At 43.1% G+C, this 26,971-nt stretch overlaps 2 protein-coding genes across 2 annotated transcripts in view; both read left to right on the top strand.

Annotated features, from left to right (window-relative positions):
• Nucleotides 1-1,245: 1,245 nt before the first annotated feature.
• LOC139672850 (killer cell lectin-like receptor subfamily G member 1) lies at nt 1,246-11,128 on the top strand. Its single transcript, XM_071557515.1, is given in 6 exon segments — nt 1,246-1,302; nt 1,441-1,620; nt 5,528-5,620; nt 6,326-6,477; nt 9,692-9,795; nt 10,475-11,128. Coding segments are annotated over 5 exon segments (579 nt in total). The 5' UTR covers nt 1,246-1,302; nt 1,441-1,502; the 3' UTR covers nt 10,587-11,128.
• Nucleotides 11,129-16,142: 5,014 nt separating this feature from the next.
• LOC139672786 (alpha-2-macroglobulin-like) overlaps nt 16,143-26,971 on the top strand; it is a 30,427-nt gene continuing 19,598 nt past the window's right edge. Inside the window, exons 1-11 of the mRNA XM_071557342.1 lie at nt 16,143-16,317; nt 18,084-18,267; nt 19,287-19,446; nt 20,321-20,373; nt 20,892-20,912; nt 21,251-21,419; nt 22,633-22,717; nt 23,569-23,692; nt 25,076-25,190; nt 25,426-25,535; nt 26,031-26,189. Of these exons, the coding sequence (XP_071413443.1) occupies nt 16,229-16,317; nt 18,084-18,267; nt 19,287-19,446; nt 20,321-20,373; nt 20,892-20,912; nt 21,251-21,419; nt 22,633-22,717; nt 23,569-23,692; nt 25,076-25,190; nt 25,426-25,535; nt 26,031-26,189 (1,269 nt within the window). The 5' untranslated portion in view covers nt 16,143-16,228. The remainder of the gene's footprint in view (nt 16,318-18,083; nt 18,268-19,286; nt 19,447-20,320; nt 20,374-20,891; nt 20,913-21,250; nt 21,420-22,632; nt 22,718-23,568; nt 23,693-25,075; nt 25,191-25,425; nt 25,536-26,030; nt 26,190-26,971) is intronic.

Genomic DNA, 26,971 nt, shown 5'->3' with positions numbered 1-26,971 from the left:
TGAAGATGTGAAACCTGAACCTGGAAAACATCCCCATTCTGAGCATGAAATGTAAGCGATTGGAATCTGGCTTAAAACAAAAATCAGCCAGCCATGCAGCTATGAGGTTTCTCTGAATGCTAAAGACTACTCTCCATCACAGAATCCAAGAATCTTTTAGGTTGGAAAAGACCCTTAAAATCATCAAGTTCAACCATTAACCTTACACTGCCAATTTAACCACTAAACCAGGTCCCTAAGCTACACATCTGCATTTTTAAAAAATACTTTAAGGGTTGGTGACTCAACCACTTCCCAGGACAGATGTCCCAGTGCTTGATAATCCTTTTGGTGAAGAAATTTTTCTTAATACCGAATCTAAACCTGTCCCAGCCCAACTTGAGCTAATCTCATCAGTGATCAGTACTTCAAAAGAAAAGTATCTTTTCCTGTTATTGCTGACTAGAGTCACAAAAGGAAAGGAAAGAATCTCTCAGGGTCCTCTGGTCCAAGCCCCTGCTCTAGCCAGGTCATCTACAGCCTGGCCCACCTGTGTCCAGACAACTCGCCATTGAAGGAAACACCACAACCTCTCTGACCAGCCTCTGTCAGTGTTCAGTCACCCTCACAGTAAAAAAGTTTTTTCTGACATTCAGAGGGAACACCTTCTGTGTTTCAGTTTGTGCCCATTGCTTATTGTCCTGTCACTGAGCACCCCTAGAGTTTGACTCTTCTTGTACCCTCCCTTCCTGCCCAAGATGTCTTCTCCAGTATAAACAGTCCCAGACCTCTCAGCCTTTCCTCATAGAAGAGATGCTCCAGTCCCTCATCTTTGTAGTCTTTTGCAAGACTCTCTCCAGCATGTCCATATCTTTCTCGTACTGCTGCTGTTAAGATGTTGACTCAGAGTCTTGAGGGATTCCAGCTCTCGGTGCCTGCCTTATGTCTCATGCACATTCACATTGTTATTTGGAGTAGACAAGAGTTCCCAGTAGAAGTGTCTAGAGCTCACAAAGCTTCCCTCTTAAACCCTGCTGTCCACCTCTACTTCCCTTTTGACAGCTGTTGGGCTGCCAGTTTGTCATAGTCATTGCTATCTCACTTTTCATCTTGTGCTCATGCTATTCACCTTCTTACCTTCTGCTCTCACTATTCACCTGCTTCTGTCTTTGAGAGGAAGTTCCTCAGAGCAGCACACATCCTCCCAGTTACTGCATCACTGTAACCACACCCTCTTTGCATTGGCAATAATTAGAATACCTACAAGCTTAGTGATTTATCACTTTTTCCACTAGCGCTTATTCTGAAGACATCCTTCATCAGGTTAGGAAATGGAAGGTGCTGAAGTTCTGCTGCTTTCCATTCTGTTGTAAATTTGGTTATCTTCAGCATCTGGAGATGGAGGTTACAACTTTACATTTCTTGTCTTTTGAATGTAACCCCAGATTTCCTGTTTTACAGGCATAGAGATGTGTTGTTCACCAGCCTGATGGAAACATCTTGTGTGCACTCTTTGCTTTGGCATGGAGGGAAGCAGATCAGAAACTTCTGTAGCTGATGTGAGTGAGGAGGTAACATATACTTCAGTCAAATTCTCTCAGGCTCCTCTGCCAAGGTCCAAAGCTTCACAGGAGAAAAGAGGTAAGGAAGCTGGGTGAGGCAGGTCAAGAAAAGATTTATTTTGAGTGAAACCAAGATCTAACAAAAACACTCTGAGCTGACCACTGAGTGCTAGCTTAGGTTTTAAAATCACTGTGAATATTTTAATGTTATAAAAGCTGATGTTAGAGACCTAGCACTGTTCTCCTCCCTCTCTGTCAGACCTCTTTTAGTGTCTACTCCTGGGCATTCAACCCAGGCATCCTTTTCTCCACAGGAGATTTAAAGTTGTCTGCTTGTCAGCAATAAGAGATTGTGAGCAGTAGTTCTTTGAAGGGCAGGCAAGATGTGAATACAGATAAATTAAAAGCATATGCTAATCAGAGATCAGAGACAGAGAAGGCATATGATATCATCCAGACTCTCTCCCCTGGGGCTGTGCAGGATTCTTTTGTAATAGATTTTTTCCTCTTTTTTGTGTTTTAGTTTTACATACCTCCCAGTGAGCAAATTTTCAGCTTTTGCCTTGAGACAGTTCTGCAAGGCATTTTACTATTGGGAAGATTTTCTTAATGCTTTCCTTAATTTTTTTCTTTCCTTATTTCCTTCCTCTCCATTGCCCTCTGATAGGCCTTGCCAATGTCACTGGCTGCTTAATTGAGAAATGCCAGCTTAGAAGAGTGAGATTTTACATTAATTCTTTGTAAGTGTCTCCTTCATGCAAAATATTGGAGGGGTTGGAACGAGGTGATCTATTTTCAACCCAAACCGTTTATGACTCTATGAAACGCCTGTGTACTTCAGGTGAGTTATGTTGCATTGGCTGCAACACTAATGGTTCACCTTAACTCTTTTCAGAGCTGTTACAGCAAAGGGGGTTCTCACTGGGGATATAAGATTTCTATGCCCTGATCAGAATAATTGCATATACATGTGGTTGTTACTGCTGCCTGCTTACTTGGTGCAATATGGAAACAAAGCTAGCACAGAAACCCCCAAGTTTCCCTCTAGTACTCACACTCGATCTGCTTGGAAGGCAGTCTTACTTTTGTATATGTTTTGCTCAGAAACAATGTTTCCTCTCACATCAGAATACACAGTGATGTCCCTTAATTCCCTGCCCTTTGTGTTCACTCTAATCCTGTTGGAGGTGGAGATTAAGCACGAGATGTTTGCATTTTTCTTCTTAATATTCCTAATCTTCACATTCTTTTATGTACTGTCATCTTTTTGAGCTAAAGTAAGAGACCCTAAAATAAGGAAGCTGATCTTTGAACACACTTTCTATGCATATTATTTGATTATTTCTCAGCTCTCTTCGGCATGCAAGGGGTCCCTAAGGAGCTCAGTTTAAGTACCTTTCTTTAGAAGATCTTTATGTTCAACTCTGTCCCTGCCTCCATCACTTTTGAGAGATACGCTCTCAGGTATTCCTTCTCTATTCAAATGCACACCCTTGCTGACTTTGTAGTCATCCCTGTGGCACAGTATCGTGGGTTTATGGACCAGTTCTCTGGTTAAACCAACGGGTTTTGCCTCTTATGAACTCTCAAAAACAAAGAATTGCCCTGGTTGTGTCTTTTATTTGTCTTTCAGAGTCTTAGATATGCTGCAGTACCAAAATGTCAGTCCAACAGTCATTTAAGACAGTGTTAGCCTGTGTGATGTGTTTGTCATTTCCTTTTTTCTGCAGATGGTCTGAAACAATAGAGAGTCAACTGCTCTGTTCATTACCAGAAAGCACCAGTTCGGGTGCCGTGCTGACATTTAAGGATTAACCGTTTCACAGACTGTCATCCCAGTTGCCTTGTCCTGGCAGTAGTTTTCCCTAAAATCAGTAACAATGATCTGAAGAATGAAGGAGATAGCGTCTTTGGAGAGGCAAGAGAGGATGGAAAACAGAAGTGGAAATCCTCAGTACAATCTCAGAAACAAGAGATATGTTGCAACAGATACTTATCCCCTTTTACTTCGTTTTCAGCTGTAATCTGCAGAGAAGAATTTCCACACTACTCCTTATCCTCAGGCTGACCCCACTCTCTTGAGGCTTATTCTGATGACAAAACCCTAGTTACCAGAGATACAAACATGACCTTACAAGAGGAACAGAGAGCAGAGTCAAGTTCAAGTTCCAGACCCAGTCCAAGTCCTTCAGTTCTCCCATTGTTGCCTTATGTGAAGTCAAGGAATAGGTTGTAACTGAAAAATCTTTCTGGATTTTGTAATTGAAAGGGGGTGGGGTTTTGTTATTTAATAATGATTTTACAAAAGAAAAAGTGTCGTAATTTTTAAAGTATGATTGGGACAGCTAGAAGATCCTACAAGCTTCAGGAAACATGACAAATCCTATATCTTAGACAAGATCTTTCTACCAAAATAATGATTCTTACAACAAAGCTCCCTCGTGCTCTCCCATGTTACCTTAGAAACCTCTTCTAGCCAAAACCACGGGTGTAAATGTATTGCTAAAAATAAAAACTGGCCTTAACGTTAGTAAGCCTGCAAACTGCTTAAGATCAAAATAAATTATTATTTTTATTAATTTACTGATTTGGTCTACTTTCTGTATTTGGACAAAGATTGCAGTGTTTAAAGGACAGATTCTTTGTTTTAAGTGAAGTTCCTTCCCCTTCTGTTTTAGCACTGGCTTTCTTTGTCTTACCCACAATATTTTTGATACGTGATGTGCATTTGTTTTCAGCCTCCACCAAAAGATCAAATGTGTTTCTTTGGGTCTTGTGACATGACTAAGAGAGAAGCACATCAAATTTCATGAGATCCACTTGGGACTTTGCTGCTGGATTTGGGTAGAAGGCTCTGTAGCATCACCAGAGAAGGATGAAGTACGTAAGTTAGCTGCATGTTTACTGCTTCTTAGATAGTCCTGTTGTCTGTGCAGCTGTCATACTGAGACTAATAGAGCAAGCAAGCCAAACTCCCCTGGAACTCATTTGTGGCAGTAAGCGTTATCTTCTCAGCCAGGGGGAGAGGAGATATTAGTGCTAGGATTTCAAATGTTTTATGGAAACTGAATACCTCTCAGGTCAAACACAGCTCCGGGAAATGACAACAGGAAAGCAACATGTAGCCTGGAGGCTGGACATGAGCAGATCTCTAAGTGTCAGTCTTGACCAGCCCTTTGAAAGGAAACTGTGCTGGGCTACAGTGGAGACTGCCCCAAGGACTCACCCTCTGCCACTGGCAGCAAGTGAACACCGGGTGGTGATGGTGAAATAGTGGATAGGGACAGACATCCCACAGTCTTCAAGGCTGTCTCTCCCTTCCTGCCACCCCACCATGCAAAAGGGAGATGAGAACAGAACTGGCCTCTGAGTATCCTGTGAAGATTTAACATGCCCATGTGTCTAAACCTGTGAACAGAATGCTGAGATTAAACATGTTACTGTTGCTGAAAGAGCAAGGGGGAAAGCTTTGGATTTCTTTTCACATTTAAACTGAAACATGATGGCTGTAGAAATACAGCTCTGTGTTGCAACCCTGAGCTTCAATGCTGAGGCAGAAGTGGGTTTGTTGGGAGGCTCCTGCTACCATGATGCAACACATGGTGCCTAGGTGACTCCACCTGACTTGTAACAGGTGCTTCCTATCCTGGAGTGAGCCACCACAGGAGCTGGACCAGCTGTTTCTGTGGCCAGGAAGGAGCAGAGCTGTGACTGACCTGGAGGCAGGTACCTGCTGGGAAACTCAGGCAGGGACTGATGGCCCCAAGCCCAGCTGCAATGGGGCCCTGGGCTGGTGGGCAGGGACATAAGGGGGCCCCAGGTAGGCTGGACAGGGTCAGGGATGTCAGTCGTGCAGAGTGCAAATAGACAGTAATGCAAATAGTTCGGTTCCTTCTGAAAATGCCCAGGACACGAGCAAACTATGTAAAATCATTGTCAGTTTTCATATGACTCCTGTTCACTATGATTTCTTTTCTCTTTTACAGCTTCCTGTGTGTGGTCAGCAGTTGTGCTGGGCTTGGCTGTAGGCTTTGGGATACTGAGCATCTCCCTAGCAATTACTTTGATTTGGAAGATGAGTAAGTGCACAAAGGATTGCTGAGAATGGGCAACCAACAGCAAAGGACTAGAGACTCATCTAAGCACAGGAACTCCATTATATGGTGTTAAACCAGAAGCTATTCTAGGTTTCTACCAGCCTTATGTACCCACTACCTATCCAGAATATTTTGAAGAATATATTCACTCTGCAGACCCCAGGCAACCCATTTTAGAACCTGTGGCAAAGAACAGTGAAACATATTGTAAAGTTTTTGTAGACTTGCCAGCTGTAATTATAGTGGTAAATTGTAGAACAAATATGTAAGGTCTGTAACACTTCTGCATGCATGCAGAAGGTGCTAAACCATGTGGAAGAGCCTACTGTTATCTGCTTAAAATCTATTCACCCGATGTGTGTCATAATCACATTGTACCCACAGGGTGTAATCTGCTTTCAGATAGACAATTTTAGTTATTGGGTGTCTGGGTAATTCAGTGGAAACCTGGTGTGTGTGTGTTGGTGTGCTTGCACCAGCATCAGAGTGCATGTGACTATTATAAGAAAAATTAGAAATTACACAGAGAATCTGCGTTCATGCATTGTTATTTTCAGATGCTTATCCTGACTTGTGTTTTCTGCATTCCAACTACCTAGAAGAGTTGCTTTTCAGTAGGCCTTTGTTGACAAGTGTCTTTCTGTTGGTTAATGGTAGAGAAAAGCTAGTATTTTGACTTCTTTACAGGTAGCTCCTACCCACACTGCCCTGAAGAGTGGGTGGCCTACAGAGGGAGCTGCTACTCCTTCTCTAAGGAGAAGAAGGACTGGAATTCCAGCCAGGAGTCCTGCTGGTCACAGGGAGCTCACCTCCTGGTGATTAGTGATACCTGGGAAATGGTAATAGTTTTCTTAGTCTTTGAGAATCTCCCATTTCCTTGCAGATACCCATGTGACTGACATCCAAGCCCTGCAGTCACTCCAGCAATTTTATGGCTTTAAATTAGAGGAAGAATTTATGACTGTGATGGTACAGTGCACTACCAGTGTCAGTATACATCTCAGAAGTTTGCAGGAAGCAGGGAAACAAAGGGCAGAAGGGAGGATTGAGGATTGCTGTCAGCTACTCAAAATCATCCTATGAAGAATGTTAGGAGACAGCCCTCTCCACTGCTCCTCTCCACCTTCCCTCCTAACCTAAATAAGGCTGATATGAATGATTACAGGAAATGAATGTGGCACTGTGCTGTCACGTACTCATTGCTCACAAGACAGTACGTCCCCACTCTCAAGGAATGCTTCCTTTTCAAAAGCAATGCTTCTCCTTCCTGCAACCGCTCCAGCTCCTCCTGCTCAGTGACCCATGCCTTTCCCTGTGTTCATGGACAGATATTTCTTTCTCAGTCTGTTTTCAATGCTTACTTCCTCTCTCTGCCAAAATACCTCAGTTGTGCTGGTGAAAGGAGGAACCCATCTGTTCCACTGCAGGTGTTCAGAGTGGGCAGGGCATGTATGGTCACTAAAGAAATGGGTAGTGCTGATTACTGGGGCGCTGAGGCACATCTGCTTAAGTAGAGCAGAAGCCCTTGATCTGGTTTTGTGCAAGCCAGGGCTTGTTAGCTTGGGTCCGATGAATGTGGACAGCTTCCAGTCCCTGGACAGAAGTTGCATTGTATGATTTTCTGTGGGAGCTTAAAAAACCAGATCTCTGCTTGACAGGGAGTATGTACCAGGCACTCACATTTGCTTAGACAAATCCTGACTCCTTAAGAAATAGGCATCTTCCCCAGATTACCCATTACTCTGCATAAAGAAAGCCTCCCTGGTCTGGCTGCTTTCTTACTACCATCTCTGCTGCTAGAGTGTTACCCATTGTCCCATCTCAGATTTACCCATCTAAACAAGACTTCCTAGCTATCCATGCCTTATGCTGCAAAGACTGTGATTGCTCAATCTCTGTGTCCCAGAGAAACGCAGTCACCTCCAAGCCACCAGCAACGCTCAAGCAGTTCCCACAACTTTACCAAGCTAGCTTTGTTAATGCTTCTCTGTGAAGATGTCTCCTAAGAAGCTTTGCTATGGCTCAGGAGATAAGGGTGGAGCCCAGTCATACCACTGAAAAGTTGCTGTTCTTTGGTTTCGTTGCAAAGGTGGACAAGACAAACTTATCTCTCTTGGCTTTGTCTTTTTTTTTTTTTTGGAGGGGGGTGAAGGGGTAAGGAATTTACTTCAGGGCTAAGTTTCTGTTGCAGTCTTTGACAATAAACAAGAGTTAAAATTTAGCCAAAAGGAAATGAACACTGCAAACACATAGGAGGAAAGTTTGTATAAAATTGATAGAGCATTAATATTAATACTAACAGTAAACATTCCTGCATAAGTGTGGGGTGCAGGTTGTAGCATCATAGAACATGATGAGTTGAAAGGAGTCTGTCAGGGTCATTAAGTCCAGCTCTTGACTGCACAGGACAGCCCTGTTTTGGTTTGAGGGGAAAAAACCCAAAATGTTTACCCACAAGCGGGGGAGGGGGCCTCCTCCACAATAATCACGCCACTCTTTATAAAATTTAAGAAAAAAAAGAATTTTAATAGAAGAAGGATAACTGTTCTTAACTGCTATATATAAACAGACTAGTGCAAACCGCTTCCCCAACACCACAAGAGAAAGAAAAAAAAAAACAACAAAACCCAGCAGGTTTTCCTCCAGGAGGAAAGTTATACTTAAGCAGTGTCAAATGTCACAGTCTGGCTGGCTGCGGAGTGAGTTCCCAGTAGTTCCCAGTCCCTCTCCAGCGAGACAGACGAGTGGTAAGCTCCCAGATGAACTCTGTGTCTCTTGTCCCAGGTGAAGGAAAAAGAAAGCTGAAACTGGGAAACCACCATGTGTCCTGCAATAAGCAGCTGCACACCTCTCTCTCCCAGGTCACTGCCCCAGCCGGGGCGGGCAGGCCGTGACGGTGCAGACGGTGGTCAGACTGGAACCGAGGCCGGGATCCCAGATGCAGGAACCAGGAGAAACAGCCACGGTGAGGAGAAAAACCAGCGTCTCAGCCAGAAGCCCTAGCAGTGGCCAGCAGAGCAGCTTCCCTCCTTGGCCGCCACGGCTCCTACCTTCCCCCGAGCTAAGAATGGAAAGCTGTCCCCCAAAACAAAAAAGAGATAAACCTGCCCCCATCCAAGTGATCAGCAGTTAACTACTTCTTTTGTTAACTACTGGCTTGGGCAGTTAGTGGCAGGGGAGAGAATTTACATAATAATCCCAAACTACAACAAGCCCAAAGAATCACACCAAGTGCCTGAGAGTGTTGTCCAAACACTTTTTGAACTCAGGCAATCTTGGTGGTGTGATGGCTTTCCTGGGGAGCCTGTTCCAGTGCCCAACCACCCTCTGGGTGAAAAACATTTTCCTGATATCTGATCTAAACCTCCCTTGACTCAGCTTCATGCTGTTTCCTCAAGTCCTGTCAATGGTCATGAGAGTGAAGAGATCTGTACCATCCCCTCCTCTTGCCCTTGTGAGGATGTTGAAGGCCACAATGAGGTCTCCCCTCAGTGTCCTTTTCTCCAGGCTGAACAAACCAAGTGACCCCAGGCAGTGTCCTCCTCAGACTCTTTAACATCCTTGTGACCCTCTTCTATATGCTCTGTGGTAGCTTAATGTCTTTTTTATATTGTGGTGCAGAAAACTGCATGCAATATTCAAGATGAGGCCACAGCAGCGCAGAACAGAGTGGGACAATCTCCTCCCTTGACCAGCTGGTGATGCTGTGCCTGATGCACTCCAGGACCTGTGCCCTTCTGGCAGCCAGGTCTGACTCATATTCAGCAACAGTTGGATCATATATATTGCCCTGAGAAATGTCCTTTGAAGAATCTCCCCAGGGCGCTGAAAGCATGTTTACTGCCTTGTGAGTGTACATGTAGTTTTTATTCCAGGCATGATTTGCAAGGCTGATCTTCCTGAATAAAAGGTGTGGGTAAGCAGTATTGTCAGCCACAACAATCAGGCAAGGGGATTTATCTTGCTTTCTTTTCTCTTTACTTATCCTTAACCCCATTCTGTCCCTGGCTTTCATTTGTCATTAATTAATATGTAATTCATCACCATTTCTAGGATCTATTCAAGCATGTTCAAACAGAATATTTCTGGATTGGACTGAGGAACAGCACAAGCTCTGGATAGATTTGGGAAGATGGCTCTGTATTCAATTACACCAAGTAAGTTTCATTCTGTTTTAAAAACAACAGCACTAATTCAGATTGCCTGGTGTTCTCAACATCCAAAGTTCCTATGCCAGGTCTCAGAACATTCCTTTTTATGGCAGTTAAATCAACACATTAGTTTCTCACACCTCTCCAGCCAGAAAGCTCACCCACGATCTCATTTTCAGTAGGTCAGTACTCTAAGCACTTGACTTGTGTGTGACTCGGCTTCTCGAACGAAGATTTGGGAAGGGCTGTCCCCACGTGGGTGTGCCCTTCCAGCCTGGATTTTAGGTGAGCCTCAGTGTGCGTAGAACTGGCCCCACCAAGCACTTGACTTAGTTCCCTGCTTAAATCCAGCTTTCCATCCTTACAAAATCCTTGGAGGCAATCATCTTTCCTTGAAACTCTCAGCACTGCCATTCTCATGCTGATGGATATCACTGCCACTGCTGGGCATCCTGGCTGGGTTTTGTTCTGATTTAGGTTCTTCAGTGGCAAAATTACTTAGTAGTCGTAGGTAGATGGGTTCTTTGGTGTGCGTTTTGTTTTCTAACAGCTGCCTTTTGGAGATTGGGTTCTTTCACTTCCTCTGGGCTACACCCTTCAAAATCAGGTATTTTTTCTTTCTCACCTTCAGGAGAGAATCTCAGCATTTTCTCTCAGTCTCCCTTCTGTTCTGTGTCTCTTGCAGGGTCCTCTCTAACAGCCCAGTGCAACACTGTGCTGTCCTGATGAAAGGTCTGTTTCATGCCTCCAGCTGTGAATTTTCTGCTCCGTGGATCTGTGAGAAATCTCTTCGATAAATCCTATGTGCATTTTCATTTCATAACAATCTCATCAGTGGTACAAGTTTATTATTTTCCTGCAAAGTAAAAATTCACACAAGAGCAAGGACTTTTTTCCACACCATCACAAAGGTGCTTTACAAGAACAGGTTTGTTGCCCATAAGTGTGAGTTATCCTCAGGAGTAGATCTATTCTCAGTCCACACGTGTTGGATTACTGCTGTTTGTGACCAGATGAGACCTGGGACATATTCCTGGCCTAGTCCTTCCCTTATTTATCTTATGAGGGCAAGCAAAGGTTTTGTCACAATGTGTGTCTTCAGATCTTTGGGGTGAGCTAGCCATTTTCCTTCACTTTTGAGCATCAGATTTCATTTCCATTCCCTGCATTTCCATTGTCTGATATCAGAAGAACTGGGAAAATGAAGCCTGCTGTTCAATAACAGAAACATGAACAGATTTATCCCACAGTGTCTGTCTCTCCTTTTGCATACCAGTGCTATGAATGGGAGAGAAGAGGGTGAAATGAAACTATAACTTCTGTAAATCCAGCAGTGAAAATAAACCTCTAGTACTGCTCTGGACCAAAAGTGTATACATGTACTATTACTTCTCTATAGGAACTAGTTGCAGGCCTTGTTTTATAGGCCAACTTTAACCAAACTAGTCTTGAGGCAGGAGTCAAAGACTTACAGTTAACTGTGTATAATACAGTTATTTGTGTGTAATTATTGAATCGACCAAGAACATATTTTCTGTCCCATCTCTGCATTTTCAATACTGGAGGGAGAGGAAGCAGTGGACAAATTCTTGATGAAAAGAACTTTCAGTTCAAATAGAGCAGAGGCAGGCTCAGGGTTTGAACAGCATCAAAACACAGTCCATATTAAGGGTTGGACAGTAGGCTGCATTTCCATACAGCTGGAAAACTTTTTTACACACAGAGATTTTGTTCCAACAAAGGAAGAGAAATGTTACTACTTTTCAATTTATCCTCTTTATCTCAGTTTGTTTATACTATATTTCAATTTACTATTATCAATTTGTCCTTAGTTTAGTGGTGGGTGGTCCTGATTCAAAATGTCTGCAGTTGCCCCGTCTAAGGGTTTGACTGACAAGGAGGCTGCTGAGCCCGTATGAACAATCTCTGAAGCACGCACAGCAACTGTGGCCTGCTCTGAACATCCACTTCACTGTGCAGATATAACATGATGCACAGACGTGCTTCCATGGGGATTTCCCAAATAGCAAGCCTTAAGCCTTGGCAAGCAGCAAGTTCATGGTAGATGTTCTGAGGTGTGTGTTTGTTCTGGGAAAGACAGGCTGGAGAAATGGTGGGCTCAGAGGAACCTATAAAGTCCAGCAAGGAGAATGTCAAAGTCCTGCCACTGAGAAGGAAGAGCTCCGTGCATCAGTACACACTGGGGGTGACCCAGCTTGAAAGAAGTTTTACAGAAAAGGACCTGGGAATCCTGGTAAACACCTGGATGAACATGACCAGGAGTGTGCTCTTGCTGCGAAGGAGGCAAATAGTGTCCTGGGCTGCATTAAACAGCATAATGCCATCAGGATGAGGTAGGTGATCATTCCCCTCTACCAAGCACTGGGGAAGACACATCGGGAGCACTGTGTGCAGTTCTGAGTTCCTCAGTAAGAGAGAGACATGAACATACTGGGGAGTCCAACGGAGGGCCACAAAAACGTTGGAAGAACTGGAGCATGTCTCCAGCATCTCTCTATAAGGAGAGGCCAAGACAGCTGGGACAGTTGATTCTAAAGCAGAGAAGGCTGATGGGAGATCTTATTCATAGGATCATAAAAGTACAAGAACGAACTTCAGCATTTCAATTCAGATGATACACAGTGTACATTTGCTTCATATTTTTATTCTAATTTTCAAGAAACTCTTGCCAGCTACTAGTGGCATTATCTTCCGTCTACTTAACAGGATGTAACACATGAAGATGTTAAGGCAGATGAAGACAAAAATACAAATTTAACTAAGTGGGTGCCTGCTGAGCCTCATAGAGAGTTCACTGAGCTGAAAGTCGTAAGGTGGGAACGTTTCCAGCAAGGGTGGATCTGCTTTTCAATAACTATGCCTGCTACAGTCAGACCTGGAGAAACTGCAGGGTACTAGCAGCTAAAAACTTTGAGTTTTCATCTGGATTGTCTGGGTAACTTTGGGTGAGTAATTTTGTCTATGCCAGAGTCCATTCAACTATCAAAAGACTCCCTGACTCCAGGAGTTACCAGGCCCTCTGAAATAGTGCTGAAGACTTTGTCTGCTTTGTCAAAATGGTGGTAGAATCTACAGAAGGAAACCTAATAGTTACTTTACCCGAGAATCCCGGTGAAGATACACCTTCTTATATTATCAAGATATGTGTAGGTGAGGTGAGCATGTCTCTAAGCTTGCTTAGTTTATCTAGTGAATAGTGCAGCAGCTTTCCCTCCCACAGGATTTCACAGTGCGGGGCATGTTACAATTTATTATATGGTAACAATATACTGGTTTAATTTATTAATATGTTAATTAAATGCTAATAGCCTCTCAGTCTTATCCCCAAAAGATGCTCAGGAAACAAAAAAACCGAAATACATTAGGTTGTCTCCGAAGTTGAGCATTCTTTGAAGAAAAAGGATTTTTAGCAGTGGATTTTACTTTCAACAAAGCACGTAGCACCTCTCTGGGTTCAAGTTTTTGGAACACTAAAGCAATTTGAAGCAAAGATATTAATTTCCATTAAAAGCATTTGGACAAATATCTTTGGCAGAGCTTTAATCTTCTATCTAGAGCATGTTAGTATAGCTGACTGATACATAATAATTTTCTTGGAAGTAAGTTCTTTTTGTATGAACTCTGTAAGCAATCATGAATGATACTGGAGGAGCATGGCTAGCAGATCAAGGTAAGTTACAGTCCTTATTCTCCATGTCATTTTTGAGGCTGCACTTGAGTGCTGTCTGGTGTGCTGACCCCCAGTTCAAGAAAAATGTGGAGAAACTGGAGATAGTCCAAAGGAGGACTGTCAAACTGGTCAGAGCATGACCCATAGGGAGTGAGAAGGTAGGCAAGACTTGTTTAGTCTGACCAAGAGGAGGCTATAGTGATTAAATAACTGGCTACAAATTCTTGAAGGGCAGTTACAAGGATGTTAGAACATGAATTTTCCTGGTAGAGGCAGAAGATACAATGTGGGGTAATGGCTGTGACTGCAACTTTGAGAGTTCAGACTGGACATGAGGAAAGATGTCTTCACCAGAGATTAGTGCAACACTGAAACACATCACTGGGGAAATAGTAGGCTTTCCATCCTTGGAAGTTTTCAATATCTGATTTGACAAAGTCATGGCATACAGCATTGGCAGCAGTCCTGCTACAAGTGAAAGGATGGACTACATAACTTCCACAGCTCCCTTATGAACAGCACTTCTGTGCTGCTATCAGTGAAAGGAACAAGATTCTTGGGTTAAGATACAGGATACTTGATGCTCTTTTTGTACAGTTGGGGAACCTTAGAGCTGTGCCAAATGGCTGAACTTCAGATTCAAAGAGAAATCTCAGAAAGACAAGACTAAAACCATATTCTCCTTATGGATAGGCCAACACTTTGTGGGAGTTTTCTTGAGGATGTAAACACTTAAAATCTAGCCCAAAAGACCTAGAAAGCCTGTTTGCCTTCTCAGCTGTACTCACAGTAAGTAGAAATTATGGGAGAGTGGGAAAATTCATTGCCACTGCCTTGTCTGTGCTACCTCCTACAAGCAGAATCCCATGGGCAATGCACACACCCTTGAAATTAGGCTAATGGGGTCCAGGTTGCTAGTGGGAATGGGATGGAGGCCAAGCAGTTTGAGGACAGTTCAGTATCTGTCTATGTTAAATTACCTACTGGGATTCTCAAGCCTTTGAAAACTTGTCCCCCTCAATGAACTGAATGCATTTCTCTTCAGATTTTGGCTACAAGAGCACATTTTTGACCAAGGTCCTAATTATGAGGAGCTAGCTTGGGAGCAGTGTGAGCTATTTGGCTATTTGACAAAAGGCGTAGACTGAGCTTCCTCTGCCGCGTGCAGTTCTGCACCTTGTTCTTGTAGGGTTCAATCTTTTCAGGTCCTGACCTAATCGAACAAATGTAAATTGTAATCTTCAAAAAGGTTTTGACCACTAATGTACAAATCCTTTTCTCTGTAGGTGAGGCAGACTTTACTGTGTTATGGTTATTTTGGGCAGGCAAAGAAATCTTCAGGCATCACATGGAGAAGGAAGAGCACAAGTCTGGACTGTCATTTGTGCTGTCCCCAAGGAATTTGGACATGCACTACTGTCCTTTCGTTTCCTATGCAGGTCACTGCAGAGCAAAATAAAGTCTGTAATGAAGGTATTTTATTGCCCTGCACTTGAATTTCCCAACTCCAAAGTTCCTGAGCTTGCCAAAATTTTGATGATGATAGGAGGAGAAGTGAAGGACAGACAGAAAATAATTTTATCCTGAACACTTTTTATCTGAAAATAATGCTTTATATCCTCTAACATAGAGCTTCATTCTTTGGAGTTTGCATTAGGACTATAAGACAGATATTCTTCTACCACTTACAAGGGTAATAATTACCAGAGCTATTGATCTTCCTGCTGCAGACCAAGGTAGAGAGTAAAGACAGTGGTCAAAAAAAACCCATTTCCTTTTATGATACAACTTTGCCCATCACAGTGCATTACATGGATTTTCACATAATGAAACCAGGACAACTCCATCAAACAACAATAATTTTATCTAGATGTGGCAATAACTTAACCTGGAAAAAGAATCAGTAGAGGGAAAGTAAGACCCAGGCCACATATGTTCTGCTGTGTGTGGGTAAGCTACTGCTCTGGAGAACTGGTTAATGTGTTACATGCCGTTAATGTGTTGAACTTTTGGCAGCTTCCCATCATGTCACTGTCCCTGTTTCTGTCAGGGTGAAGGCCAGATTATCTTAGATGACTTGATTTTCCAGGCATTCTCCAGCCCCTTTTCCTGGCATTAGCTTTGATGGGAGCAGGAATGGAGAGCACAAGGGAACAGTGGGTGGAAGGGGAAGGTTTTTACAGTTTATGTTCCCTATTTTCAGAACCTGCCTGTAAATGGGAGCTAGGCACACCCATTCTTGTTTCCCAAAATGGGAGCTAGGCACACCCATTCTTGGTTTCCAAATCCTAGGTCAATTTCCTTATCCCCTTTTGAAGGAAGTCAAACAGCAGCTGCTCCTCCAGCAGCCCTCCATGACCAGTGCCATGTCCAGCTCCATACAGAGAGCCCTGCCAGAAATGGAGACCTTCTCCTCATCTCTGCTGTTAGCCCTTTCTTTCTCTAGCTACCACCTTTCCTTCATTGCCTGCTGCTCTGACCCCAAAGAGACACAGCTCCAGCCTGCCAGGAACCCTCCCCTCCCTCTCTCCCCCAGCACCTGGCCTTCTGCCCGGACTCAGAGCTGCTGGTTCCAGCTCCTCTTTACTGCCTCTCCCTGTTTCCGGATCGGCCCTGGCCCCCAGCCCTTATCTCCTCCAGCCCCTGGAGGAGGCTATAAAGGGGTTGACTGGGAGAGCAGAGAGAGAGTAAAAGCAGCACCGAACCAGACTGGCTGTCTGCTTGGCTCACCACAACCTGCTCTGTACCATGGGGAAGAATGGGCTGCCCATCAAACCAAGCATCTTCCTTCTTCTCCTCTTCTTCCTTCCGGAAGGCACCTCAGCCATCACAGAGCCGTAAGCTATGCAGGGGGGTTTCTGAGCAGGCAGGAGACTTGAGCTGTATTCCCGTGTCTATTGCTTTCTCTCTTAATTTCTGTCTGATTTCTTTTACCCAGGAATAGAGACATCAGGACTGGGCAAGGTGCCTTCTACAAACAGAAACTCTAGTGCTTCAGAAGCACTCAAAACAAACTGGAAATGAGATATCAGTAAAACTTTAGGGGGAGAAAAAAAGAAAGGAGGAGGGAAAGATCTATAAGAGTACCCTTTTCTGTTTCAGTGAACTGACAGGATTTCAACAAAATTTTCTGCACAAAATCAGTTCTTTTGAAAGGCAACTTTTTGTAACTGTTTATACAATGAATTCTTCTGGAGAGAGAGACTGTCTGAAGGGACAGTGAAGTTCCATTTTAGGTACCCTACTCCCTAGGTATCCTACAAAGGTACTTCCTCCCAAGTTGAAATTCCCAGGTGTTGGGAGTGGTTTTCTTAAATGATAATGAGAAGTAAATGAACAAATAACAGATCTGGCATGGCTTTATATTTTAATTAACATTTTTCAGCTCAGCCAATGCAATGAAAATTCTTTTCTCACCCAGGGTTACGTGGCACTGTAAGACTGTGACTGTTCAAGTCTGTGAGGATGTACTGTGCCCCATCCCTTCTTCACCTCCTTTTGCCATTTTTGTATGTGAAATGAGTGTGTGCTGTGTGCGTGTGTCTACATGCATGGCAGGAGCAGCACATGAAGGGTCCTGACATTTCAAGGACTTTCACCTTTGGTTTTTGGCAATGTCATCTTTTTTGGCAATGTCTTTTCCTCCCTCACAAAACATGGGATGCCTCACCCATCACAGAACTGTAAGCCATGCAGGGCGTTTCTGGGCAAGGCTGTGCTGCTGTGCTTTCATCAAATGCAGGGGAAACAGACAGTCAGACTTGGGGTCAGAGGGACCAGGGCTTTCTCACTGCAGATCAACTGATGGACATAAAAGCACCAGAGCCTCTCCTGCTGCTAAAGGGAATGCCCTTCCCTACTGCTGAGGTGTTGAGGGCTCTTCTCCCACCCACCCAGTGCTCTGGGTATTGGCCACCTGAGGCCAATCCTTGCCCACTAAAAAGTGAGCACAGTCAGCAATAGGCAGATCAGATTTTATTCCCAGATGCAATGCTGTGCACCAAGAGGCCACAGACAAGTTGCTCTGCTGGGAAGGGAGGGAGCCTGCATAGGGCTGAGCAGGGATCCCCTGTTGAGCTGAGGCAGAAGGGCTTGCTTCCCTGAAAACCTGAAATTTGCTCCAGTGTTATTACTTAAGATCTGGCACCACACTGTGGCAGTTTTGAATCTCTGTAAGGGATGAGAATAGTGCTACAGACACTTTGAAGCATGTGGTCAATGGCTTTTATTCACTGGGTATCAGCACTTGTGAGTCTCCTGAATCCTACTAACAGTGCCTATCAAAGGTGACAATTGACTTTCTCCCCAAGCTTTATTCAGGGTCCCTGGAAGAAGTGCTGCTGTTGTGCCAGAACCTGGGAAAACATATCCCTTCCAGATGTTTGCATTGAGGATTTCCTCTGATATTTTACATTTGAGATGGGCCTCTCTGCTTTCCTGGGCTGTTACAGACATGCTGAAAATCTTGTTATACTCCTAGAAAATGCACCTCTTTCTCTGTACAGTAAAGGTTATAGTAATCAGACTGGTTTACTTGTTCTTTATGTTCAGCTCCTCTTACCTGTTCCTGCTACTCTGACCTACCTGTATTCCCTGTTCCTAGGCAGTATTTGGTGCTACTGCCCTATATGGTACACACAGAGTCTCGTGAGAAAGTCTGTGTTCAGCTGACCCACTTGAATGAATCTGTGACTCTGAGTGCCACACTCGAGTATCAAGGGGAGAACAGGAGCTTGATTGATGACGTGGTGTCAGAGAAAGACATGTTCACCTGCATCCCTTTCTCTGTGAGTATCTCATCCTTGTGGGATGATCCTTTGTGCCAGGAAAAAACTGTAAAGGCACTGAGAAGTAATGATCAGAGTAACGCTGGTAGGTGTTCCTTTATGTCTTGGCTAAAGATATATGTGTTCATGTACATCCTCAAAATCCTCTTACTGATGAGGTCTCCTTATTATGATATCTCACTATGAGATGCTGAATCCTGGAAAGACAACTCCCTCTCTAGGAGAGGAGGAGGCCAGGAGAAAGAAGTGGTTTTAGTACTGACACTCCTGATGGCTGTTTGGTGAAGTCGCTCTCCACATCATCCTTCAACAGCCACAGTTCATCACTTGAGTGCCTTCAAATTGTAGTAGAGCTTTTGGATGCTTTTTGCCTGATGTACGCTGAATTAATGTAGGAACATAGAGCTGGGATTGCCTGTATCTGAAAAAGACAACAAAGCAGAAAATTTATAGCTTAATGTAATCAATAGCCCCAGGGACTGTAAGAAGTTGTAGGCAACTTGGAAAGCTGATCATTTAGCTCAGACCACAGATTATATCTTTGGCTTGAAGACTGAAGAACTGGTCTTCAGGACACTGAAAACATTGGCATTTGTGTCTTGGTTTCCCAGATGTAGGCTGAAGATTTGCTTTGTCACTTGTGAGAGAGAGGTCTGGTTTGGAAAACGAAATGTTCTGCAAGGACTAGGGACAATATCTGAAAGAGTTCTCCTTGTGAATGTCAAAAGGAAAAGGATGGAAAGGTTTTGGTCAGGGCAAGTAAGAATTTCTTAAAATTGGGTGGTAGAGCTGAGTGTTCTTTGGCTGAACAATACTTGCACAATTACTACTACACATTAAGAAGAATGAGTAGCAATATGAGACAAATAAATATCAGTCTCCTGTCCCTGATTATACTTCTTCTCTACTCTGTGTTAGGTCCGTCCAGATTATATCAGATCTCTTATTTCATGAAGGCCAGTTCAGTTTAGGAAGCCTTTAATAGTGGTCCATAACATATTAGTCTTCTTACTCTCCAGCTTCCAAAAGCAAACAGCCCTTTACCAGGCGCATTTCTGAGTGTAACAGTGAAGGGGCCCACACTGCAGTTCAGGAGCCGCAAGATGGTGCTGATCCAGAATTCTGAGAGCTTGGTCTTCGTCCAGACAGACAAGCCCATCTACAAGCCTGGACAGACAGGTACCAGGGAAAGGGTGAATATTTCTCTTTGCAACAAAATTTACACTAAAACTGTTGGATTGTGCTGTCCAGATGTCAGTTGCTTTCAGTGATCGGAACTGCAACCTCGTGGCTGAGGCTTATGTTTTATTGCTCCACATTGGAACAATTTGGGGAATCTTAAAATGCGTGCGCATATCTGGGGCACCTGCACACACTTCCTCTGTTGGGGGCTCTGTTGTTCTGGTCCATGCAGTTAGGGTTCACATTATGATCAAAGAAAGACTGGATATTTGTTGTATAGAGGACAGGGCCAAAATTCAAAAAACCATGAAACAGCTTTCAAAGCAGCAGCTGTGTTTGTTCAATGAAGACAGAGAGAATTATGTAATCCATTTATTTCTCCTAGATCATTAATCTCCTGAATTTGACCTGGATAGAAACAAATGTCCTAAAAGAGATATTGAATTCACTCTCTATCCAGAGACAATACAAACTTGCAGCCAAGTGCTGAAGTAATTAGCTTACATTCATCCTTCCTAGGAAGTCAGTCTAGTTATAACAAAATTGGAAGACCCATGTGAATTCCAGCATATAAATATGTTCTTGCAAAGCAGACAAAGGCAACTTAAATTTAACTTTGATCCCAGTTAGTGAGATTCTGATGCCCATGATCAGTAAAGTGTTCACGCTGCCAAGGGTTTGCTCTTAACATCTTCTTATTCATGCACCTGTGTTTAGATGGTAACCTTTTAGCATGACTCAGCATTCTAGTGAATGGAATTTCTTTAGAAGAGAACACCTCTGTTCTCTGTTATACCATTGGTTTTTGCAACTGATGTTTACTACTTGGTGACTGCATTGTGGAACCTCGCTGTCTGCATTTCTCCTTCAGTACTGTTCAGAATTGTTTCTCTGGATGAAGACTTCCATCCCTTGAATGAAGTGGTAAGTATGATACTTCTTTTTTTCTAGTTTTTTGGTCTTAAGTCAAATGTGAGAAAAAAGGATGAAAGAGGTATCTTTTGGGGAGAGCTCTCAGTACATTGAGATAGCTGTGAAATTTTTGGGTCACCTCAGATCTTTTTAAAGGAGTCTATTGTGCATTTCTGCATAAGGCTACCTTCTGCCTTCTTGGAAAGGTCTGACAAACTGCAAGTGAAGAGTGATGGTGTAAACAATGAGCCATTACTACCGTTACTGCCTGCTCTTATTAGTATTGCAGATCATTCAGAGTTAGTAATTAGTAATTTCATTTGTCTTTTCTGCCTGAGAAAAAGAATTGCCTCTCCTGTCCACACCAGCCCAGTGTATCTCAAAATGCTCTGCTGTTCCATACCAGGAACTTTTTTCCTTATCCTATTGGGTGAACACCCTTTACCCTGAGACATGGTCATAGCCCTAGTCATTTGACTGGGTTGCTTGCACTCTGTCTAAACATGTTGTTTCCCTTCTTCTCTTTCTAGTTTCCACTGGTGTATATTGAGGTATGTACAAACATTTAATTCGCGTTCACATTTATTGCACCTCAACCTGGGTGGAATAAACAGTTGTCTCAAGAAGATTCTTGTTATTTTTTTTTTTTATTAAGCAAGTCCATTACATTGATTCAAATATACAGCCCTTTAACTCATATGGTGGCTACCATGTACCTGGGCCCAGGTTACAGCTCCTCTGTCATCACACATCACACGCACAACTCTGCTTGTGTCCCCTACTCCTGCCCTGCAGCCTCCTGGGGCTGGCCCTCCCCTCACTGCTTTGCTAGGTCTCATTGCAGTCTCCCATTGTTCTCACCATCTCATTGTGACCACGTTATTTGTAGGACCCAAAGAAAAACCGTCTGTACCAGTGGAGACAGGTAGAGTTAAAGATGGGATTTATACAGCTGTTCTTCAACCTCACCTCTGAACCTATGCAAGGGACCTACACAGTGGTTGCACAGAAGACCTCTGGGAAGAGAATTCAGCGTTCCTTCTCTGTGGAGGAATATGGTAACTGTTACTTCAGTTTCAAGTTCTGAACAGGTAGTCCCATGGGACATGAAAGCTTAATTGAACAGGGTGGCAGATTGGACCAGGAGGTCCAGCATGGCTGGAAAATTGTTTCTGTGTCCTCTCCCTCCCAAGAATCATCCCTTTATGAGGAGAAGACTAAAGGACTTGAGTGACATATCTCCACTTCTCCCTAAGCCTCAGACCATGCAGTGCAGCTCTTCTGAACGCTCACCTCAGAAAGGCTTCTATCAGGAGGAGCAAAGTCCTTGAATCAATCTGTGCTGACAGCCAGAAGCCTCACCTCCTTTCAGAGGTGCTGTAAGGACACAGCTTCATCTCCAGCTGGCTGCATACCTGTCAAGTGTAGATACATATCTCTGTCTTTAGGCTGGGCCTGTCTGTAATTTAAGACCTGGCCTTTCCTCCTGTATGAGCTAAGCCCATATCTTGCACGATGCCTTAGTGCCTTAGCCTCTCTCTGGTGCTCTCACCCCTATAGTACTTCCATTTGGTTGACTGAAAAATGGTATCCCAGTACACACCTGCGCATGGTTGCAAGTAGTGTAGCTTCCAGCAAGGCAGCTGGAGCCCTTGTTGCACGATCTGGCATGATTTGGCTCATACAGCAGAGAGGTGTCCTGGAAGATGACTGTTGAAGTCCTTTGACCTCCTACAACTGCAAACTGTTCTGTGTCCTGTGCCCTGAATTCTTCCCAGTATTCCCAAGAGAGTCATCTTCCATTTCCCCTCCTGCAATTGGGTTTGGATGGGATGTCACCCTGTGCTATGTCACTGGGGAATATATGAGGTTGTTCCTATTTTGCAAATTGGTCAAATCTATATGCTGTGGAAATGTAGAGAAGAGGTTGCAGCCTCAACTCTGTGTATTTGTGGGAAATCTGTATCGACTTAACCCCTCTATTTTACTACATCCTACTGCTGTGGGACTGACAACCCACATGTTCTCAAAAAACTGCTGGATTTTAATAGCTGGTGTAATAATCATGTATTCTTACCTGATACAGTGGTTGACTGACTGGTTTACACTGACTTCAGTGGGATGTACAGGTGACAGAAGCCTCTAAAATCTGACCATTTAGATGAAAAAAGGTTTCAGGGAATTTGTAAGACCAGCCTTTGAGCAGCCTTCATGTGTCATTCTTATGTTATTCTGCACTACATAGACTGTTTTCCTTTGGTTCTGCTGCAGTGCTGCCAAAATTTGAAGTCATAGTGAAAATGCCCAAGGTGATCACCATTCTTGATGAGAAGCTGAAGGTGACAGTTTGTGGACTGTGAGTGTCATTCTTTCAAGTTCTCCTTGGTTTCAATTTTTTATTCAGCTGCTGCTGAAAGTTCAGTTGGGAGCTTGATATATGAGACTTTGCTTCTATATTTCTGAATCCTTTTGGAGTCCCAAGACAAAACAGACTATAGCTGCTATTAAATAGAAGGCAACAGTTTCTGTTTGTTGCACTTTGTATGTAACATGTAGAAATATATTGCTGTTCTGGTTTATTGGGTAGAGCGTTTCTTGCATATTTTTGAGTCATAAAGGATTTCACACCAGCTATATCATTAGGGAGGACTTCTTCAGTTTAGTTAACTCTGTCTTCTGCCTGTTAGGGTGGAGGGGAAACCCAAAGGGATGCAGCTGCCCTCTTTTCTTTAGGCCACCCCATTTGATTCCACATAGCAATATTCCATGAATCCTTGTAGGGAGAGCCATGGGTTGGGTTGAAAAATGAGTCAAAAGACTCAGTGCTCTCACATACACAAAACAGTTCTATCAGAATTCTGTGGTGGGGTAGATATTTTCAACATGTTCTCCAAGATGAGGGGGACTCTCAACTAAATCACCATTAGTGTAAATGAATTCTGAATACTTCAGTGTTATTCCCAGAGATGCAAACAGGGTTATAAAAGTCAGTGCTTCTGCCCCTGTTGTCAAACTTCATCCTACCATGTTACCAAATTGCTTTCTGCTTTTTATTTCCTGTAATGACCCTCTTTATCCTGGAGACAGTTCAAGGAAAGATTCCTGGAACAACAGGGGATGAGCTTGTAAGTTTTCTCCATCTCTCTTACATTGCTAGTGACTATTTTCCTTTCCTTTCCTTTCCTTTCCTTTCCTCCCTGTTGGTAGATACACATTTGGGAAGCCTGTTCCTGGTCTTGTGAGCTTCCGTGTCTGCCGGAAGTTTGAACACACAAGTACTACCTGCTATGGCGAAGAGGCTAAAGCCGTGTGTGAGAAGTTCTCTGGACAAGTGAGTCATGATTACACTTGGGTGGAGTGACAGGAGAAAGTGTGGTTTACTGGGCATGTCTTGTAGACCCAGCTTTCTGTGACTATGTGCAAGCATAGTGTGAGGTGTGTGGTGAAGCACTGAGGGTGCCCAGAGAAGTTATGGATGCCCAAACCCTGAAAGTGTCTGGTCCAGTCTGAATGGGGCTTTGAGCAACCTGGTCTAGTGGGAGGTATCCCTTCCCATGGCAGGTGAGTTGGAACTTACATGACTTTAAGGTCCATTCTGACCTAAACCATTCTGTGATTCTATGATTCTATGAAAATCCATGTATTTTAAGGAAGCCTGAAGAAGGAGAAAAGATTGGGTGAAATACAAAATGTGAAAGGTAAAAATATAGGGAAGGTCTGAGCAGTAAGAATGATGTCTATAAAGACCAGAAGCTGATGCAGAATGAAGAGATGGAAGAAATTACATAAAGGTCAGATGGTGTGTAAAGGGATGGGCTTACACTGCAGACAGTGTGTGAGACCCTAAATTGGTGTTAAAAGCAGGAAAGGAATGGAAACCAGGGGAGGGGATGATGCATTTTGAGCTAGAAGGAAACGAATATGGGTTTAGCAGTAGTGGTTAAGATAAACAGGAAAAAAAGTATTTTTTTTGCCCTTCAGACTGGCAAGTCTGTAAGAGCAAAACTGGATGGTGTTTGGAGCACACAGACATGCAACAGTGCTATGTTGATTGACAAAAGATGGGGTAATAGCAATTGTAGAAATACGACAGGACAAGAAAGCAAGCAGAAGACATCCTTGTGGTCCTTGAGCTCTGCTACAGTATGATGTCCACAATTGTCTGTGCCACTTCTGTTGCTACCCACGTTAAAAGAAAATACACTGAGGTGGTAACCTTTGTTCCAGGCATCTCTTCTGAGGAGACTTGCCTTATATATGAAGGTGCTGAAGAGAAGTGGCAAGCTTTGGAAATAATTTTCCAGCTGTCTTCTGCTTTCTACACATACTCAGGCTTTGATTTATGTATCACTTATACACCTTATGCATTTAAAACCAGAAGCTGTATATTCTAAGGTACCTGATGCCTGACAAACATTTCTTGTGTGGCATACACTTGACTAATTTGCTATGCTTTTGATTCAAATGTTTGCAAATTCAAACTTCACAAACACATACACAAAAATCTTCTATTTTGTAAGATCTTTGCTCTGATGTTGCTATAAGAACTTCAAAATGCTTTTGCCAAGTTGTTTAGTCTTTTTTCAGTTTTGATAAAAACAACAGAGGGAAATTATCTGTAAGATTCAGAGCAATGCACAGTCATGGATTCCTTAAATTGAACAAGTATTATATAAATGACAATATAATGGTCTTTTTTGTTTCCCTCCAACAGACAGACAACTATGGCTGCATTTCTGAAATGGTAAAGACCAACTTATTCCAGCTCAAGAGAGGTGGATATAAGAATAAGCTCCACGTGGAGGCTAAGATTAAAGAGGAAGATACAGGTATGAATCATCTGGATCAAACAGCCATGTAATAAGCCCAGGAGAGACCGGAAGAGAGAACAAATAGGAATGAGGGAGGAAAGCAGACTCTTGCTTTTCTGGAATCCTAAAATTTTCCTACCTGTAGTCCAAGACCATCAACAAAATAGTTTGTCCAGCAAAGGAGGGTTAGTCGACAGCAAAAGTAATTCTGATTACGCAGAAGCAAATTGGTTCTTCATGCTTCTTTCTGCAGGAATGGAGTTGAGTGGAACAAGCTTCTCTGAGATCACGAACACCATTAGCAGAATCTCCTTTGAAAATTCAGACTCCTACTACAAACGTGGAATCCCCTTCTTTGGACAGGTAGGGAAACCATGAAAATGGAATGCCATGAGTGCTAAGCAGTAATGCTACTGAACCTCCTGGACAGGTATATGCCTGACCTCCGAAAGTATGCTGGAACTCAGTACTGCTAATCCCTGTGGGTCTCCTTTCCTCAACAAGTTCTCAGGCTGGGAACTAGCAGCTGAGAGCGCAGCCTCATTCTGCTTACCCCTCTGTCTTTGCACTTTCTCTGCTCCAGTCCAGTAAAATTCTGCTTTTCAAGTCACCTGTTAAATAGGAGACCTCAGGAGTGTGAGTGAAGGTTTGTCTCCACGTCCACTCCTCTGACCCAAACGTGGAGAAAAGAAAGAGACAAAGAAAAAATATTCAGAAAGTTTGCAACTCTCTCTGAAAGATATAAGTGTCAGGTGCTGTGGAGGCTTCCTTGTCTGACATGTATGTCTTTATCTTGGTGGTCTATCAGTCTGTTAAGGTGGCAGCCACTCCTCTCCTGTACTGTTTCTGCTCCTCCAGGTGAAACTAGTGGATGGATCTGGTGCTCCAATTGCCAATGAAACTGTGAAGATTTCTTTTCAAGGAGGAGAGGAAAAAAAATACACAACAAATGAAGAGGGCCTGGCACAGTTTGCCCTAAACACTTCCATGTTAGCCTTTGATAATGTTGGAATTAGGGTAAGTCCTGCAGGCAGAGGAGGTGATGAAGTGACCCAGAGGAGGTGATGAAGTCACCCCCAGCACTGGAAGGGGAGTACCTCTGAAGTTTCTATTATTTATGCAAAAGCAGTCAGATTATTGTTCCTTGTGCATTGTGTCAACCTTGACAAAAGTTTGGTGGAAATAGTCATGTAACAAACTGAGCTGCCATGTCACAATGGCACTTATCTTGTACATATTTAATTTTTGCTTGGTTAGAAGTTACACCAAGAGTTAATAATAGTCCATTTTGCTCTGAGAGGTCATCATCCCAACCTAGGCAAATTTGTTTCAAGGGGGTGGGCCTATCTCTGATAATAGAATGCTGCTAGTGATTCACTGTCATTTTACTTAAATTTTTTCCCCGGTATCTCATCTTACTATTTTTTTTGGTCAGTTAAGGCAAGCTGCATATCTCAGAGTTTAATTTAGCATTTCATGTTTCTAAGTAGAACACCTAATTTTTAAAAATTTTATTTTATTTTTATTTTTCCTACTGTAAAAAGAGTATGAACCATTTGCATAAATTCTCTCCTAGGAGAGGAATTTGTCTGGGAAAAATAAGTGCTGCTGAACATTCTTTTGTTAGTGGGAAATGCAAAATGTGTCTAATATGTACATTTCATAATATCTCATCCTGAACTATGGCAGAATATTTATGTCTAGAATTATATCTGCTCTTCTCCTTACAGTTCTCTTGTCATGAATTAAAACCATTAAAAATTATCCAGGAGTTGCTACTAGATGCTTGAATTTTCAGA

Source organism: Pithys albifrons, chromosome 1 (genome assembly GCF_047495875.1).
Source record: "Pithys albifrons albifrons isolate INPA30051 chromosome 1, PitAlb_v1, whole genome shotgun sequence".
Taxonomy (NCBI): Eukaryota; Metazoa; Chordata; class Aves; order Passeriformes; family Thamnophilidae; genus Pithys; species Pithys albifrons.
Note: the sequence above shows the minus strand (reverse complement) of the source record. Positions and strands in the feature narration are given on the sequence as shown.